The 18,514-nt window shown below is 34.2% G+C and overlaps 1 protein-coding gene across 3 annotated transcripts in view; it reads left to right on the forward strand.

The window, feature by feature from the left end:
- The first annotated feature begins 293 nt into the window (after positions 1-293).
- Positions 294-18,514, forward strand: part of LOC143245092 (uncharacterized) — a 91,153-nt gene continuing 72,932 nt past the window's right edge. For all 3 annotated transcript variants that reach the window (XM_076490964.1, XM_076490965.1, XM_076490966.1), the window contains exon 1: positions 294-553. In XM_076490964.1, the coding sequence (XP_076347079.1) occupies positions 377-553 (177 nt within the window). In that variant the 5' untranslated portion in view covers positions 294-376. The remainder of the gene's footprint in view (positions 554-18,514) is intronic.

Consider the following 18,514-nt stretch of genomic DNA (forward strand, 5'->3'; position numbering starts at 1 on the left):
TATAAAAAATATATATTTTATTTCAGACACGTTATGTGTAAGTTGTAGTCTTTCCACGTTTATTGATGAAAATATTCATTGACAAATATGTTTAACAAAAGCTTCCCTTGTGAGTATTTTATTACCATTGACATGACGATTTCATTTCAAAATTTTTGTATTTAATAATTAGTATTCTCCACGAAGTTATTGCTTCGAGTCTCATTACATATCGTAACGCTAGACGGCACTACCTTCCCTAGTATTCCAGAAGTCTATAAATATTGGTGTCCTAATAGCTGAGTATCACAGACGAAACGAACAGAGCTGTAATACTGCGAAGAAGAGAAGTTGGTCAGTAACGAAGCCCGAGCGAAATATATTTTTTTTTATCACAATGCTTTCTCTGTCTGCTTCTGAACAAGTTCGATTTCGAAATAAAAAAGGTAACATTGTTACAGCCTTGCCTGTGACGGTAGAATTCGGAAAAGTTGTTAAAGGCGACAGAAACACGCGGAATTCCAGCTTGGGTGAATGGAAGAAGTTCATGAGTTGCACACTTGGAAGCGAGCAGGTAAGCCTAATATACAACACTGCTCTTATTCAACAAGAGTGGTATTTTTCACTTGCTATCTTAGCTAAACAGCAACAAAGTAGAGACAGAATATTATTACATACGTAACGACGCCTGAAATTGTAAGTGTAACTTTTCTTCAGAGACACGCTGATAATGAGATAAGAATTCTCAGCATCAGGCTGTGATATGAAATCTGTGAATATAAAGATAATTCATAAAACATTACAACGAAATTCAAATAAACATGCGTCACACTTGCTAGCAAGAAATGTGTTTCGATCGTGTTAGTCGAAAATAAAATAGTTTTGAATATTTTGCGTTTTAGGGTTATATATGATCTTAGAAATGGATGACCAGTAAGAATAGTTTTTCTTCAAACTAATAAAGTAGTTTAAACGGAATAATCATACGTACTGCTATTTAAGTAATTTAATTGTAAGAGAAAAGTAGTGTTGTGGAACAGTTAGTTCAGTCACTAAATCGTTTAGTACATAAGTAAGTTACTTAGCTTTTGAAACTAGGATATGCTTTGCGTTTGCAACAGTATTAAAGCATTTTAGAATCTGCCAAATCTTCAATCTCCTTGTATAAAGCAGGTAATTTGCACTATAATGTTCCTTGTTTTTTTAAAGCTAAGAACCCTACGCGACGTCTGGAGTTACACTTTTGTCTTGTGTCGTTATTGTTATTAAAATATGTTGTTCCGGTCAACACTAGAAGCCTATTGACTAATTTTTATGGTTAACAATCTACAAACATACGAAATGTGTATCTTGTGAGAAAGTGAAGTACTTTTGTAATGTAATGTTAACTTACTGAAAATAAATCATGTACTAAATGTTGTAATATAAAAGTAAGTGGGATTTAGAAGAACTGTAAACGTAGATTAAAACGTTATGTACCGACCTTATAGTTCAATAAATATATTATTAGTTTTACACGTTTAGATGAAACATAACCAGTAAATTGTAAACCGTTGTGTAATGGAAAGGTTAATGGGTTTATTATAAAATATATGTTAGAATCCCGTCACAGAACATGCCCAACCTTTCGGCCATGAGGCATTAAAATTTGACCGTCAATCCCAATATTTGTTGGTAAATACTGAGTTGATGATGACTGGTGTTGACTAGCTGCCTTTCTTGGAGCCTAGCACTTTAAAGGTAAGGACAATTAGCGCAAGTAGTTCTCGAGTAAGTTTACACAAAACTCTACAGGTAAACAAACAAAAAGTGAAGTAATAGAGTTAGGAAAAAAACAGTAGTTAGGTATGTTAGATATTTAATAAATAAACTTGACTTTATAAAACGTGTTCAAACTCAGTGAACAAGTTACAAGCAACATATAGCCTGTTGTTTTATTTGCGTCAGCTTATAAATAATTAGAGGCTTTAGGCCTTGAAGACAAAGAACGACTTATTCATTTACTAGCAAAAAATTATTTTTCGAAAAAAATATTCAGAAAAATGTCAATATGAAAACTTATGTTCTTAATTTTATGGAACGCTAATTGTAGCTTCTTACGTGAAATGCCAAAAGGTAAGTGCATTATCGACTTCTTTTTTCAGATTGTTTAATGTTTAATATTTCTGTCCCCCCGCTGAAGCAGCGTGGTATATTTACAAACGTGCAACAGTAAAATCTGAGGTTTGATTCCTCACCTTGGACAACTTTGTGTATTACAAAAATCGGTATTTCTTTCCCTTTAGGGTTCTTTAGGAACTATATACAACAAACGTTGCTGTTTTTATACGTTTTAGCTTCAAAAGGTTATTTGTTTTATTAAAGCTACCTGCTACCTTTCCTAATTCTTGGGCTACATATTCTAACGATACAGCTAAAAGAGTGCGCATTTTCGGCGCCATATTTCAAAACCGTGATCTGCAGCATGCGAGCCCTAGCCACTCTGTCATACCAGGCCTAGATTTTAAAGAACCCATAAAGTGAAATATTGAGTAATAAACACATTTTTGTCTGGGGAATTGTTTATTTTGTTGAATTTCGCGCAAGGCTACACCAGAACTATTTACGCCAGCTGCCCGTTGTTTTAAAATGATAGATTATAAGGAAGGCAGCTAGTTAACACCACCCACTAGTCAGACCGAATAGTGTGATTTAACTGTAATTCTTATAGCACACCAACAGTTGTAAAGTGCGAAGCGTAATGTTTTATTTTAAGATAAAAGGACGTGAACCACTAAGACGTGGTCAGCCCCCTACCGGATAAAATGTTTTTTTTGTATATTCACTCTTATAAAGCTTGTGTTGCCAAACCAGTGTTTATTAGTTTATTAGTTGTAATCTCTTTTAATCACGTTAATATTTTCATAATGTAAAACTTCTTATTTAATTGAACTAAGAAAGACCTAAATAGAATATAATAAATATAGTGAAGAAATAAGAGCATTATTTAAGACAATTAACACGTTTCTTTAACTGAAACACCAGATATATGAATCTTGCAACCAAAGGCAGGCGTGTAAGAAATTACACTGAATGAATATTTTTACTGAGTTATTATTGAAAATATTACGTAAACTAAATATACAATATCAAGTTAATTATATTTAAAGAAAGTACAGCGTTGTAAAGCCGCGATACAAAATTGTTAGTTTTATGCAATTTAGAACAGCGTTGTATAAAATAATTCATTACCTCATGACAAACATAAATCTATGCCATTACACTTGAAATTCCATAGATTTATGTTTGTTTTCGAATTTCGCGCAAAGCTACACTAGGGCTATCTGCGCTAGCCTTCCCTAATTTAGCAGTGTAAGATTACAGGGAAGGCAGCTAGTCATCACCACCCACCGCCAACTCTTGGGCTACTCTTTTACCAACGAATAGTGGGATTAACCATGAAATTATAACACTCACGGATGAAAGGGCGAGCATATCTGATGGTGATGGAGATTCGAACTCGCAACCCTCGGATTACGAGTCGAGTGTCTTAACCATCTGGATATATAAATAGAGAGAGAGAGATGGAAGCTTTTGTTTTTAGTTAAGCACAAAGTGCTATCTGTGTTCTGTCCATCTTGGGTATCAAAACTCGGTTTCTGACATTATGAGTCCGCAGATACATTTTCAAGCAGATTAAAACAGCCTTGAACTGGTAACGTATTTTTTCTTTATATAATTTTTAATTCTTTTTGTTAAGTATTAGAAATCAAATTAAATTATCCTGATACTAAACTCATATATGTAAATCTATATCAAAGGCGTGTGGTCCGTGGAAGCTTGGGAAGCAGTGCTTCCTCGGTATGTGTTAAATACTTTTTTAAGTATCAGTTAAATACGACGTTATGAACTTGTGATTCATACCGAAGCACTCTACTATACCATACATTATCAGTAATCACCTTGTATGGCGAAAACACTGTTGGGAAGAATCTGGTCTACAATTCGCAAAACACTTCTTTTTTTAGTTGATTTTAGGTATTTTTTTACTACTAGAAAATGCTTTATTTCTATAAAACATTTTTGTTACGTAATGTATTCTTTTAATTATTAAATGCTTCTTACATGAACAATTTTCTGAATAAAAATTTCCAATTCATAATTGTATTTAAAACGATAACAACGTATCTTGAAAATCATATTGGCCTCTTCTATGACATAAAGGAAGCAATCACCAGTTTATCTTACTTCAAAATACACGCATAGTTGAAAGTTATTGACAAATTATAGTCTATATATTAAATTATTTAAATCACACAAAATGTAAGTGAAATAGATAACTTATAAATAAGTTCGAATTTCATAATTTCCATTTTATAAATTGAAATGTACGATAGGCAAATCAAATATAATAAGAAACAATAAGTTATAGTTAATATTCTTGCAATATTTGGAAAATTTTGTTTTTTTACTACCTGCACCTTGTGCTCGTGGCTGTCTGTTACTTCTCTGATGTCACGTGATGTGCAGATGTTTTGGGCATTGTATTAAATAATACTTTTATTTTTTGTATCCATAAATTTCTGGTGAAGTGTCACTCTTCAGATTTGAATATGGATTCAAAAGATAATGGGAAAAATTGTAACTGTATTATTGAAAGCTTATTAGTGAACAAGTTTGGTACAAAGAGTGTGTGATAAAGAAAGCATCATCAGAAATGGTAGATCGATGCCAGATCTAACCCTGACTGTAAGAACAAAACATATCTTGATTAATTGCTTGTCCTAACTTGCAGAAGATTTTCTGTTGGCCGTGTTTATTATTTAACAATGAATGTGGAGATGGAACTCAAGCGGATCTGATGATTTAAATAACATACATATAACAGTTAAAAGACATGAAAATTCCTCCAGTCATATATTTTCAACTCTAGGCCTAGTTATATTTGGTAAATCATGGATTGAATTCCAACTAAATAATCAACATAAAATAAATGTACTAAAGCACAAAGTGAACTTTTGGTTTTAACGCTGACACTGATTTGAAAGGACAACCAGTGAATGAATTACTTTATTGTTTGTGAAATGCTAGTTAGATGTAGCCTTACACTAACTTACAAAGTTGTCTGAGTTAACCTTGACTTTTCTAGTCACCATTGCCTCAGCTGAGCGTTTTTCTCTCATTTAAAAATAATATATAGCTACACCAGAAATAACGACAAGAAAGACTTACAATTTTAACCTTAATCGCGATTGAAGAAAACCTTATTAAGGAAATAAAGACTGATACTTTCTGTGAAGGTATAATAAATTTATTCAATCAAAAAGACAGGAGGATAGAAGTAACATATAAATAAAGTAAGTATCTGAATATGTCTTGTTTTTATCTTTAATTAGAAGTATTTAGTCTTAACTAAAGTAATTAGTTTTATCTTTATTGGTTGTCCTGTACAATTTTTTTATTTATAATCCACTTTTTACGCTTCCCTTCCCAGTCAAGATAAACCACCACACACACCTTATAACTAAAACTAACACTGTAAGTCACTGTAAAAGACCTTAGTACAATAGTTCAACTATAGAAACAAACAGGAGCATTGCGTTAAAACTAACACTGTACAGTCACTGAGTGAAACCTTAGTGCAATAGTTCCTCTATACAAACAAGCAGGATCATTCCGTTAAAACTAACATTGTATAGTTAGCTTGATAAAGCTGACATTAATTTAAAATACACTTATTAGAAACTAAAGCGTCTTAAAACATTTTATGAAACAATTTTATCTTGAGTTTTTATTCTATCTTCAAATCATAAAACAACAATACTATGTGATATAGCGAATATCGACTAGTATGAAATGATGTAACAAAAATGTCACAAGGACAAATTAGCCTAAATTTTAATAACAGGCTACGGAATAAATAATGAGAATTTTGATATCCATGTTGGAAACCATAGATCACGAGCGTCTTTGTGTTCAAGTACGAATAAAAACTGATTTGTAAAATATTGAGAAAAAAAATCAAAGGTTATGGCAATGATAATTTCGATGAAAATATGAATTTTTTTTAATCGTGTATAAAATTATTTTTTAAAGACAAACACAATAAACAAATATCGTATACAATTTCTTTCGTTGGAAAATCTCAAGATTGAGGGTATATTTCATTAACCAGAAACAAAATGTCACGTTAAAAATAACTCAATCTGTCCCAGAGTAATGTGTATGTGTTTTCTTATAGCAAAGCCACATGTGGCTATCTGCTAAGCCCACCCAGGGGAATCGAACCCCAGATGGTAGCGTTGTAAATCCGAAGACATACCGCTGTACTAGCGTGGGACAACTGTAAATAACGAACTAAAAACACACACACCATAAACTAGATTCTTAAGAAGTTAAAAGGCGTTGGATAAGTATTAAACAAATGATATTAATAAACTTGCCTTCCTTTTCTTCCCACATTCTTTCATTTTGTAATGTATTTTATTTTATAGATGCTAGCGAAAATTAAAACAGACAGCTACGTTAAAGTAAAATCACTCCCTTTAAACAAAGAAAGACAAAACTGAGTCGACTACGCTGTACTAAATTAATTTTCACTTCGTGAAACATGCAGAAGGGGCGTTTTTGTAGCGTAATTAGTGCACCCCAGGCATCAAACTTGCAATTAAAATGTGTATTGATTAAAACGTTAGTAAAATGGCAATTGTATTTCGTCTTCGGATGTATCAAAACAAAATATATTCTGTGTCCATTAAGTTGGAACAGTGTCCAGTGTGGACGATTAAAACCTGAAATATGCAAATAAAAAATTACAGTAAGAGAGAAGAGATTGTTTTGCCAATTCTTTCTAAACCTCTCCATGTTGAAGATTTTATGTCAAGTTCAAGATAAAAAAAAGCACTATCTGCGCATTGCCTTTTGTAATTTTAAACTATTGGGCAGAGGGTAAGGCAGTAAGTGAAAAATGCTCTCCGCCAACTCCTGCGCTATTGCTGTCTGATCGAATAGCGAAATTGCGTCGTCACTCTAAAAGCGCGCACTCACTGTTCCAGTTGTCCAAAGGTTTTAGTTCTTTTTAAGAAATGGGTGTTGTTTGACACACGTTTAACTGCTTACTGTTAAAGTTGGTTCACTTCCTTAATAATGGCCAGGTGGTTAAGGCACTCGGCTCGTAATCTGAAGGTCGCTGGTTTGAATCTCTGTCGCACCAAACATGATCACCCATTCAGCCGTTGGGGCGTTATAATGTGACTGTCAATCTTACTATTCGTTGGTAAAAGAGTGGCCCAAGAGTTGGTAAGGGGTGGTGATGACTAGCTGTCTTCCCTCGTGTAGCTTTGCGCGAAATTCAAAAACAAACTTCCTAAATACTACAGTATATGTTCCCACGTGTGGTCCCCATCTGTTTGTTGTTGTTGTCAATTCATCTCAAGCTTCTCACTAAGAAGAAGTTGGTTCCACCCCTATTTATAGTAATAAATTGGGGAAGGTAAATGATTGGATATTTCTCACAGATATATTCTTAAGTTGAAATATAACATACCCTAGCAACACTGCGACGTCGTCTCCAGGTACGACAGCAGTAAGTCTTCGGATTTACAACGCTAAAATCAGGAGTTCGATTCCTCTCGGTGTGCACAGCAAGTTAGCCTGATGTGTATTTGCTGTAACAAAACATATATACATTGCAATGTCAAGTAGTACAAAAACCGTTTTAAACACTAGTCGATATCTTAACCGTAGATCCTAAATGTTGTCTTCCCTGGTGGTACTTCTGAAAGCTTATCATTCCAACAATGTGGTGAAAATAACACAGATAGCCAATTGTGTAACTTTTTGCTTAACAACAAACAAACCTAGGTACACAATATTTAAAATGTAACTTTTTTTTTTTATTCCCGTAGTCACTTGCGACTATTTGAGCACTCTAGATGTTAATGCATCATTATGGGTGATTCTCGGGCAGAGTTTACCGGGTTGGGCCACCTATGCCCTCATGTAGCAGTGAAATGCTAGAAGGAAGGCAGTTAGCTTCCATTAGGAACAAACAACTCTTAGGCTACTCTTGTACTTGTAGCACTGAATAGTGTGATTGGCCAAAACATTTTAACGCTTCCGCAGTTCACGTGGATTCGAACCCTTGACGTGCAAATTGGGTATGGAGCACCCTAATCACCAGGCCTAATGTAATTGTGATAGATCTAAACTTTGAAATGAAGCTGATATAAAATCTGAACCAAAGTTAATTACATTTCAATTCGTTGATAAATCGTTTAGTGGTATAATCGGAAACTTGAAACAAATCTTATGCTCATTTACCAATATCATAATTATCCATAAAGAATGTTATTTTTTTCTTCAGACTTTGACATTTTATTGTTACCCATTTTAAGCAATAGTTGGATGATAAATGAAAGTTAAAGATGAGATTAATATCTACAACAAGTTGCACTAACTATCTAAGGATAATCAAAAGAAATATTATTTTTGAACTAGCAAGTTGTTTACTTTTTCAAATTTGTAACACACGAAAACAGACAATTAAATATTCAGTGTATCCCACCAGATGACTCTTTAAGTTACGTTATTTCTCCAAGTATAAAAATGCTCAAATCTGAGAAGTGGTGCGTTCGAGCCGATGCTGCGATGTCAATGTGACATTCAAGACTTCGGTCATTATGACCCAGTGCAATATCATCAGTTTATTATTGTGTGACATATGGCAATTTATTTAGCCTTGCCCATAGTAGCTTCCTTAATTGTGTGTCTATTCATGTTTTAATCTTGATCAGTGTTTGTAGTTGTAAGTTTTGGAAAGTTTTAGTTTGTTTGTTTGTGAATTTCGCGCATCGCTACACAAGGGCTGTCTGTGCTAGCCGTCCCTAATTTAGCAGTGTATGGCTAGAGGGAAGGCAGCTAGTCATCACCACTCACCGCCAACTCTTGGTATACTCTTTTACCAACGAATAGTGGGATTGACTGAACATTATAACGTTCACACGGCTGAAAGGACGAGCATGTTTGGTGCGACGGGGATTCGAAGGAAAGTTTTAGATTAGGGTCGTATCTACCCACATGACTGTTTGGGTTATAATTTTTATAAGGTTAATTTGTTTTTTCTGCAATTTTAATTTACTTGATTTGTTTGTTTCCCGTTGCAGCAAAAAATAGTTTCACATTTTTTGGGCTGTGAGTACGCTATAAAAATGGCTCTCAGTGTATTATAAAAGTGGCGAAAAAAATTGAGTATTCGATTGTAGTTGCCCAAGAATTGGCGGTGGATGACTTTCCATAATCTTTCTTTCCTTTATTCTTACAGCTGGAAAGGATGTTCTCGTGTAGCTTTGCGCGAAGTTCTGAAACAAACAAACTGTTGGGGTTTATTTTAATGTTTGCTTCTTCAGTTAGATGAACTCTTTGAAAAAAAAAAGTCTCAAATAGTCAGTAAAATTTCAACTTTTAAAAACTTGACGAATTAATGAAATTCTGAAGAAAGAAAATGCTAATATGAAAGCAAACAATAACCATAAAATGCTGGCACTTGATTTGAATCTAATAGACTACTTCGAGCACATTTCTCAGAATGTGATTGTAATTTTAGTTTCCTGTGTTTTCAAGTTTCACGATGACAGTTTTTATAGAGATTTTTTAACAATAATTTTACATTCAAATCGTAAGAACATAGTCACAGTAACGATAGCAAAAATATTTGAAATTTTGACAGAAATTCTTCCCAGAAGTATTACACAAATTTATCATATTTTAATAATTCTATCACAGTACAACTTTTTATAACTTGCTTATGCTGACCACAAGTAAAAATGCTGTATAAAACATTGAAAACTACACGGATAATTTAAGCTAAAACAACCAAAATATATGAAACTTTATAAGTATTAAATTCCACTCGCTTACTGTACGACCAGTCTTGGTGATTCTTTGTTTTCTCTTGAGAATGTATAATTTATAAAATATTTTTCCAAATTTGCAGACGTTTCTTATCGGAAGTCTGTTTTTTTTTAAATATGACTTGTTGATCACTTTCCTTTAGTACACGTTCAATGAGAAGAGCACAGTTAGTAATCTGATGGAATGTTTAATTGTTAAACTTTGATATATTAATATATATACATATTATCGATTATATTTTAACAGTGAACTCTTGTCTGGTGAAACAGATACATTAATTATTTAGAAGAGAATGATATGGAAGCTTTATTTTAGTGTCAACTGTAAATCAGAAAAAAAAATATTTCTAGTTTACGCACAACCTGGATCTGGACAAAGAATGGCTTTTTGTATTCAACTTAACATATCAATCTGTTTGAGCAATCTAAATTACACAAAGTTATATTCGTAATGATGAGAAGCCTACTTCAAGTATCAGGTCATCTCTGAAGTGATGTCCCATTTTAGGTTCAAAAAAAGAGAAATGATTTCAAATGATTTTAATGTTATTCAATCAATAATGTATGTTGCATTATTATTAATTACTTCCTACCAAGGATTCACAAGCTTCTGAATGCCACTTCTATAAAATTCTCAGGGTTTGAAGGAAAAGAATGTAGTTTTGACATCTTCATATGTTCCAAGCTCTTTTCCATTAAGAGAGTTCTGCAAACTTCGGAATAGATGATAATCAGATTGAGAAAGATCTGGAGAATAAGGAGGATGTGGAGATGTTTTTCCCAGTCTAGCTCTTCAATCTTTACAGATGTGATCCTTACTGTATGGGGCCGTGCGTTATCCTGGTGTAACAAAATAGCTTTAAGATTTATCAAAGTAGGCCTCTTTTCTTTAAGTGCAACATTCAAACGCTCTAACTGTTGACAATAGAAGTCTGATGTAATCGTTACATTTAGTGGTAGTAACTCAAAGTGGATCACACCGACAATATTTCACCAAACGCTTAACAAGGCTTTCCTAGGGTGGAGGTCCATTTTGGGCTTGCTTTAACAAGGTTACCTGCACTGAGCCATTGTCTGCGACACTTAGCATGGTTATAAAATATCCATTTGTCATCTGTCCAAAACAGGTGAGTTACGAGAGTGCAAAGAAGTGCAAATGTTCACTCTTGCTCTAAGCCTGGCTTCTGTCAAATCAAAATCATGGGGGACAAATTTTCCAAGTTTTGACACCTTTTCAAGTTGTTGCAGATGACGGTAAACTGTTGAATTGGTTGAATTAAGCTTCTGTGCTAGTTCTTTAGCTGTTACAGCATAATCTTCATCAAGTGCAGCCAGCAGCAAGTCATCATTAAACTCAACAGGACGACCTGAACGTGACGTATCACTTAAGCTGTAGTCAACTGATCTGAACTTCTGAAACCACCTTCAACATTTTCTTTCATTGAGAGACTCTGCACCATAAACATCTTGAATGTTTCATGTAGTTTCTCCTGCACTATTGCCTTTTTTTTAAACTCATAAAGCACACTATATACCTATTGTGCTCCTCAGACACATCTTCATAAGGGTTTATTTGATTAATGATATGAAAAAGTGGAGTTTGAGTTTGGTTAGTTTCTTTTACTTGTTTGAACATTTTTATATATGTCCTACAACATGTTTTAGTCATTAAAGCCTTCTACAAAGACAATGATGATGCACTTTCTGTGTTAAATGTTCGGACATTACTTTATTAAACTCCTTACGCCTTGCAAATATAATAATTATCATTAACTTCTAACCAGATCAAGCTCTCCGCATAAACTAAGACAAATATTAACCCATTAAGGAATATAACTAGTTTAAAATACTATTCTTATAATTATTAGAATTTGTTGGTTCGCCATTTGGGTATTGTCGTTGTTAGCCATGGTTTCGGCCATAATTCCATTAAGATCTTGCAAGACTCAAGAATCATAATGGATTTAACTTCTTTCTTCATCCATATATTAAGCTAACAATATAATATATCATCGCAAGAAAATGTATCTAATAAATATTTAACCAATGAGGAAGTAGCATTAAAAAACTAATAATTTGTCTTACTAGCTTGCAAATCTATTTGTTTACTCTATAGTTTATACTGATTCCGTTTTTTTTGAAAAGTATGGTATTGTTTATTTATCTTCTAGTTTTCATAAACTTGCTAAATAATGGTGAATTTGGAGAAATATAAAATGCTCAATAAAACCTAAGCATATGAATCACGTGTTTTTAAAGTGATTTTGTCGTTGTTGTTTCTAAGATTCATCTTTCTGGGTTGTGTAACGCAGCATTCGATAAACTTATTTCCTTATCTATTGTGTAGCTATATTAAAATATATCATTATTTAATATAGAAAAGAATAGTGACAGCTCGCAAACAACTTGTCATATCTTTCGATACACGGTTGTCTATGCCCCTAGCAACACTAATTTCTCTGGATGTTTTCTCTGTTTTATTTTTCCTGGCGACAAAGCTACTCAGCTCTTTGATAACTGATGTAAGAAACAATAGTTCTACTTTAGAGCACTCAAAATTTCAGACAAGGACAATTATAAGCTGTTCTTAATAAACACAAGTTTGTTCAAAATACAAATGACTTGAAAACCTCCATTTTATGTGCAACTTCAATGAAAGAAAATATATCATTTCTGTATTAAAACTGATGTTTTATCTTCTGTAGTATTGTTGTCGTTGTAATATACTTCATTATGATAATTTCTTTAATTAAACGAGATAATTTAGCGTGTTTTTTGTTGTTTTTTTGCTTAATTAGAATACCTAGCAAATGTTTACCATCCAGTTAGATTAAGGAAACGTATTAATATAAATGTTTATCTGTCTTCAAAACATTAAAGCATTACGGTTTACATTGCAGTTTTGATATTCCTAATCCAATTTTCCTAGATCCTTGAATAAAATGAATTATCAAAATTATCCAGTGTTTATACATGTATACAGTATTTTAGACAGTGTAAAATAACCCTTCAGGTCTTTAATGAGATTCCTTGCTTTGAATCTTTTAATCTAGACGTAAGAAACCCGACACTAAACATTGTATACGATTTACCTGGAACAAAAGCTAACCTCCTGCGTTTTACTAAACTGTTAGGTGGCCCGGCATGGCCTGGTGGTTAAGGCACTCGACTCGTAATCTGAGGGTCGTGAATTCGAATCCTCGTTACACCAAACATGGTCGCCCTTTCAGCTGTTGGGGCGTTATATTGTGACGGCCAATCCCACTCTTCGTGGTAATAGAGCAGCTGAAGAGTTGGCGGTAGATGGTGATGACTAGCTGCTTTCCTTCTAGTCTTTCACTGCTAAATTATAAACGGTTAGCGCAGATAGTCCTCGCTTAGCTTTACGCGAAGTTCAAAACAAACCAAAGCAAACCAAAAGACTGTTAGGGTACCCTCTAAACTTTAGTGATTATGAGTGTATAAAGTGATAATAATGTTTTCGTCAACTTGTTGTCCTCATGATCTGTTCACCGGTTACATTTATACTAACATTAGATCGAGTTTCAATAATCTACTAAGTAATTCACCAGGTGCTGTCGTACTATATGTAAACATATAATTTTAGTGTATGGCAAACATTGAGTGGTTACTATCTGTCGTACTATATGTAAACATATAATTTTAGTGTATGGCAAACATTGAGTGGTTACTATCTGTCGTACTATATGTGAACATATAATTTTAGTGTATGGCAAACATTGAGTGGTTACTATCTGTCGTACTACTCGGTGTAAATATGTCGCTTCGTCGTTAAGTAAAATTTGTCTCAGCAAACCACTGTCAACATTTCTGAACACTACATTCAACATACTGTTCAGTTCATGGTCTCTAACTGAACAACTACATATTTCGTCGGGCCCGGCATGACCAGGTGGTTAGAGCACTCGACTCGTAATCTGAGGCTCACGGGTTCGAATCCTCATTACACCAAACGGCTTGCCCTTTCAGCCGTGGGGGCGTTATAATGCGACTATTCGTTAGTAAACGTGTAGCCCAAGAGTTGACGGTGGGGAGTGATGACTAGCTGCATTCCCTCTAGTCTTACACTGTTAAATTAGGGACGGCTAGCCCAGATAGCTCTGGTGTAGCTTTGTGCAAAATGAAAAACAAAAATTAGCAGTACACCATCTTCTGTTGTATTACGGTTAAACATGTCGCTTTATAGAATAAGCATGATATTTAATATGTCGAACGTCCCCAAGGGTAGTTTAATGGCGAACACTGAATTGTATATACAGTTAAGTTAGCAACATGACTAATCAAATTTCATCAAGCCTGGTGCCTTTTCAGTGACAGCTTCCTGAGAAGTTAGACCTTCTAATTGGTTCTTATACAGCGTTATTCAAATTGGTTGTTTGTAAAGGTTTTATCAAGTTGATCTTTGAAAACGTTCATTGTATATTTACTGTGTGCAACAGTAATCTGAGCAGTGTGTAGTAAAAGCATGCATTCTATTTCTTTTAGTCTTGAAGGGCTTTTAGGTACCTGTATTTTTTTTTTTCTGTTTCTGCTACTCTCATGAGTCCCTTAGATTATACTTGTAACTTACATTAACATAAGCCAAGTGAAACAAGAAATGGGGCTCGATACCCGCGATGATGTAGCGCAGTTAACCACTAGTACAGTTATGCGTCTAAAAACCTAGAAATAATTTACTGTTTTTATGCAAGAATAGAACACCATTTGACACCAAACATTGTGAGAAGGTTAAATAAACTGTTCAGGTGATATGAGTACTATGGTTGTGTTACAAAATTAAGTTTAGTATCTCTCTTTTATTATTATTATTTAAAAAAAAAACCAGCAAATTATCGAGGGACAGACTGGGAGTAATTTGTAAACTTACATTTTTAATTCATTCAATTTTATCCACTTATAATATTGTCGAGACTTTGATAGAAAATTTTCCAATACTCAAAGAAAAATATTCGAAACTCTTATGCCCACTATAATAATAAAAAAAACGTAGATTTTCAAAAAATATACAAAACATTAGAAATCAAATTTATTTTTAAACCAAATATACGGTATTTTGAATCTTAGATTGTTTGTTTTACTCAAAGCTGAGTGCTCACGTTACAAGTCATGTGTAGGCATTCTCGTAAGGGTTACACACGGTCGTTAGTTTTTGCACGAGATTGTTGACGAGAAAAGAAGTTATATCTATTTCGTTCATAGATTCACCACGTTCCATTGAATTAAACCAATTTAGAGAAATTCTGCTCCTCATCAGTAAACCTGACAAGTGAAAACCGATAAACAAGGCCAGCACAGTAAATCTTGTGTTATTTAAAAGTAACCTTTGTTAATATGGTTATTTGGAAACTGGCTAACATTAATTTTACCTACCAGTTTCGTACTCACTAAAGAGTTGATAGGAATCTGGTTGTTATGCTTAGCGAGTTCTATAAAAACTTTATGATGTGATGAAATAATCACCAATTATTTGCTATCCAAATCCATTAAATATATACGTCTTGAGAAATCTTCACCAATCTCTTATTGTTCCAATCCATAAAAGCATTATAACCAGGGACGTGTCCATTGAGATTACATCAACAGTTCTGCCCTTACGCTTTAAATATCACGCTACACTCTTGAAATTAAACTCCAACTAACATGAAGCTAATTATGCTAATATGCCTTTACTTTCAAAGACAAAATCCCAGAAAATTGCTGATTATGACAAAAGACAATTTCCAGTGATCGTACACTGGCTAAATCTATAAAACATTGTGACATTACCATCAGATTTAACGTCTAAATATCTTAATTGTTTGCGGTTGTTTATGTCTCTCTTTATTATAGAGCGGGTTTAAATTGTATTCTCAGAGAAGACGGGGGCACAAAGCACTAAACAAATAGTGCGCTGACTGAGAAAGCAATAATGTAAGCCTGTACAGCGATTACTTTGGTTTATCCACTTATGTTAAATGTATCATGTTCATGTTCAAGATTTGTTTGTTTTAGAGTTTAAGAGATGGAGCAAAAGCTACTTACATCCATAATATTGAACTGACAGACTTGAAGGTTCGTGGCCTAGCCAACAGCACCCACCGTCAATTCGTGTTCTACTTTTATTTGACCAGACGTCACTCGTGTTTTGAACGAACGTCTCACATCAAAGGCGAAAGTTCGTATATATATATCTAGTCATACCGTCTCTAATGCATTAGCGTTTCGTTTAAAATACACCCATGGATAAATGGCGAAACGAAGGAAACTCCATTTTCTGAAAAGGGTAATTCTGTTTCTTTTCTAGTGCTATCTTTCCGATCTTATTGATCGTGCTTTGGAATATCATAAATGACGATCAGAATAGGCTTAGCAACATCCGTAATGGCCAAATTTATCAAATAACTGGCTTATCCTGTATGTGCAAGTCAACTTACTGACAAAGTAAGCCATAAAAATAATTCGTGTAACAAAGTTATACAGCTGTCTGAACAGCGTGCGGAAACACATGTGGGTAGATTAATTCCACTTTATGAATGTACAGGTAATTATTTTAAACTTGCGTCAGTTACCAATGTTTTATGAGATGCAGTTTGGGAATATTTTATGACTGAACCGTTAAATGTTTAACACTTCATATAATTATCAATGACTACTTTGCACTAGAAGTTTCGTAGAATTCCTGCTTATTTAAACCCAGACATTTGGAAAATATGTTAGGAAAACATAAAAGTTATTGATAAATAAATTCATCTGCTTTATGTTCATAATAATCTTATATATATATTAACTTCACCTCGTGGAGTGTGTGTTTTCTTTTAGCAAAGCCACAAAGGCTATCTGCTCAGCCCACCGAGGGGAATCGAACCCCTGATTTTAGCGTTGTAATACCGGAGACATACCGCTGTACTAGCGGGGGCTCACCTCGTGGAAAACAAGGAAGTTGTGTTACAGTACAAACAGCGATAATATAGAGGGTTGACTACGTAAGTGCTCACATTACGTGACATCCAAAGACCATATAAAGTTCCGGTTGCACGGAATTTATTAGAACTACGTTCTTAAATTTTTGTAGATTCATATGACGTCAACGAAAACCGTTCGCTTTTGGAAAGTGTGTGTCAGTGCTCTTCCATGCGCAAAATATTCGTATACTCAGACACCAAAGAGATATTCAGATTGGGGTTTTAGAATTTCCATGAATGAATATCCCTTTTACTTAGGGTTTGTTTGGTTTGATTTGTTCTGAATTTGTTCTTGGGCTCCTCTTTTACCAACGAATAACGGGATTGACTGTCACTTTATAACGCCCCCACGGCTGAAAGGGCGAACCTGTTTGGTTTGACGTGGATTCGAACCTGTGACTTTCAGATTACGACTCGATTACCTTAACTACCTGGCCATGACGGGCCTTATACTTAGAAAATTGGAAAACAAATGAAGGTGTATCAGCTTGAGACGCCAAACCATCTAGAAAGAGACCTGCAACAAGTCTTACTCGAATTTCTCTAATCAAAGTGCAGTGTTTTATAAATCGGTATAGAAGTCCATGAACACAAAGATTAGTGGCAAAAGCCGTCTACACGCTCCAGATAACGCTACGCAACATAATCGAGTAGGATCTCTGGCTGTAAAAGCGGCACAATCACATGTACACAAGTTGTGTCCACGATGTAAATCCGTTTATCCCTTTCATACCTTAAGCAACACAAGAATGTAATAATTATCTGTGATTTTCCATACAAATAAATGCCAGTTATTGGTTTCTATGCGATCGCGCTTTTGAAACGGTTGCTGGTGTATTGTCGTATGAGTATGTTAAATTTTGGTTATGAAAGGGCTACAGTGAAGAGTTGAGTGCTTTAGACATGACACTCTTTGAATAAATCCTCTTGCAATGGAAATTACTTTGCATGATATAACTCATATACGAAGTTTGCCATAATTTGTTTTATCGCGGATATAGCTTGTTTATATTTTTCTTTAGTAAAGAATCATTCTAAAAGGGTTTTCTATAAACCCTACTTAAGTCCTATAGCCGTACGCTCGGTCATTTCGTTATGAATAACCAAATTATTAACCCTTCATGATAATTGAAAAGGAAATATTCCCAAAGAAGTGTTTCTCGCATTTGTTTTATTCTTGTTTTCCGGTAGGTCAGCAGTACATTTGCGGTCTTACAACATAAAAGTCCAGGGTTCAATTACCGCGGTAGACTCGGCAAATAGTCTAAAGAAAGAAAGAATTTTAATATCATAAAATACAACTTAAAGGTAACCTAAGACCTACAAAAACTACCCAAGAAGAGTAGTGAATTTTGAGCAGATAAAACGAACAAGTAATTAGCATACGGGGTACGGTGTTGTGATGACACTAATTTTATGTTTATCGTCAATAAAAGAATATTGTTACCAATTAACTAAAATTTCTGAATGAAGCAAGTTCTGATGATCAGGATTCGAAACGAAACGTGATTTCTGATGACTGAGTTAACAAACTAACTGTGTCACTACTATGTGTGTCTCCCTCTAGGGCAATGCCATTTAAATGAATTTTACGCAGCTAAGAAGCAGGTGTCTCAAGGTTTTTAAGTGCATTGGCTTTTGTTTGTTTGTTTGTTTTGGAATTTCGCACAAAGCTACTCGAGG

This window comes from Tachypleus tridentatus, chromosome 2, assembly GCF_004210375.1.
Source record: "Tachypleus tridentatus isolate NWPU-2018 chromosome 2, ASM421037v1, whole genome shotgun sequence".
NCBI lineage: Eukaryota > Metazoa > Arthropoda > Merostomata > Xiphosura > Limulidae > Tachypleus > Tachypleus tridentatus.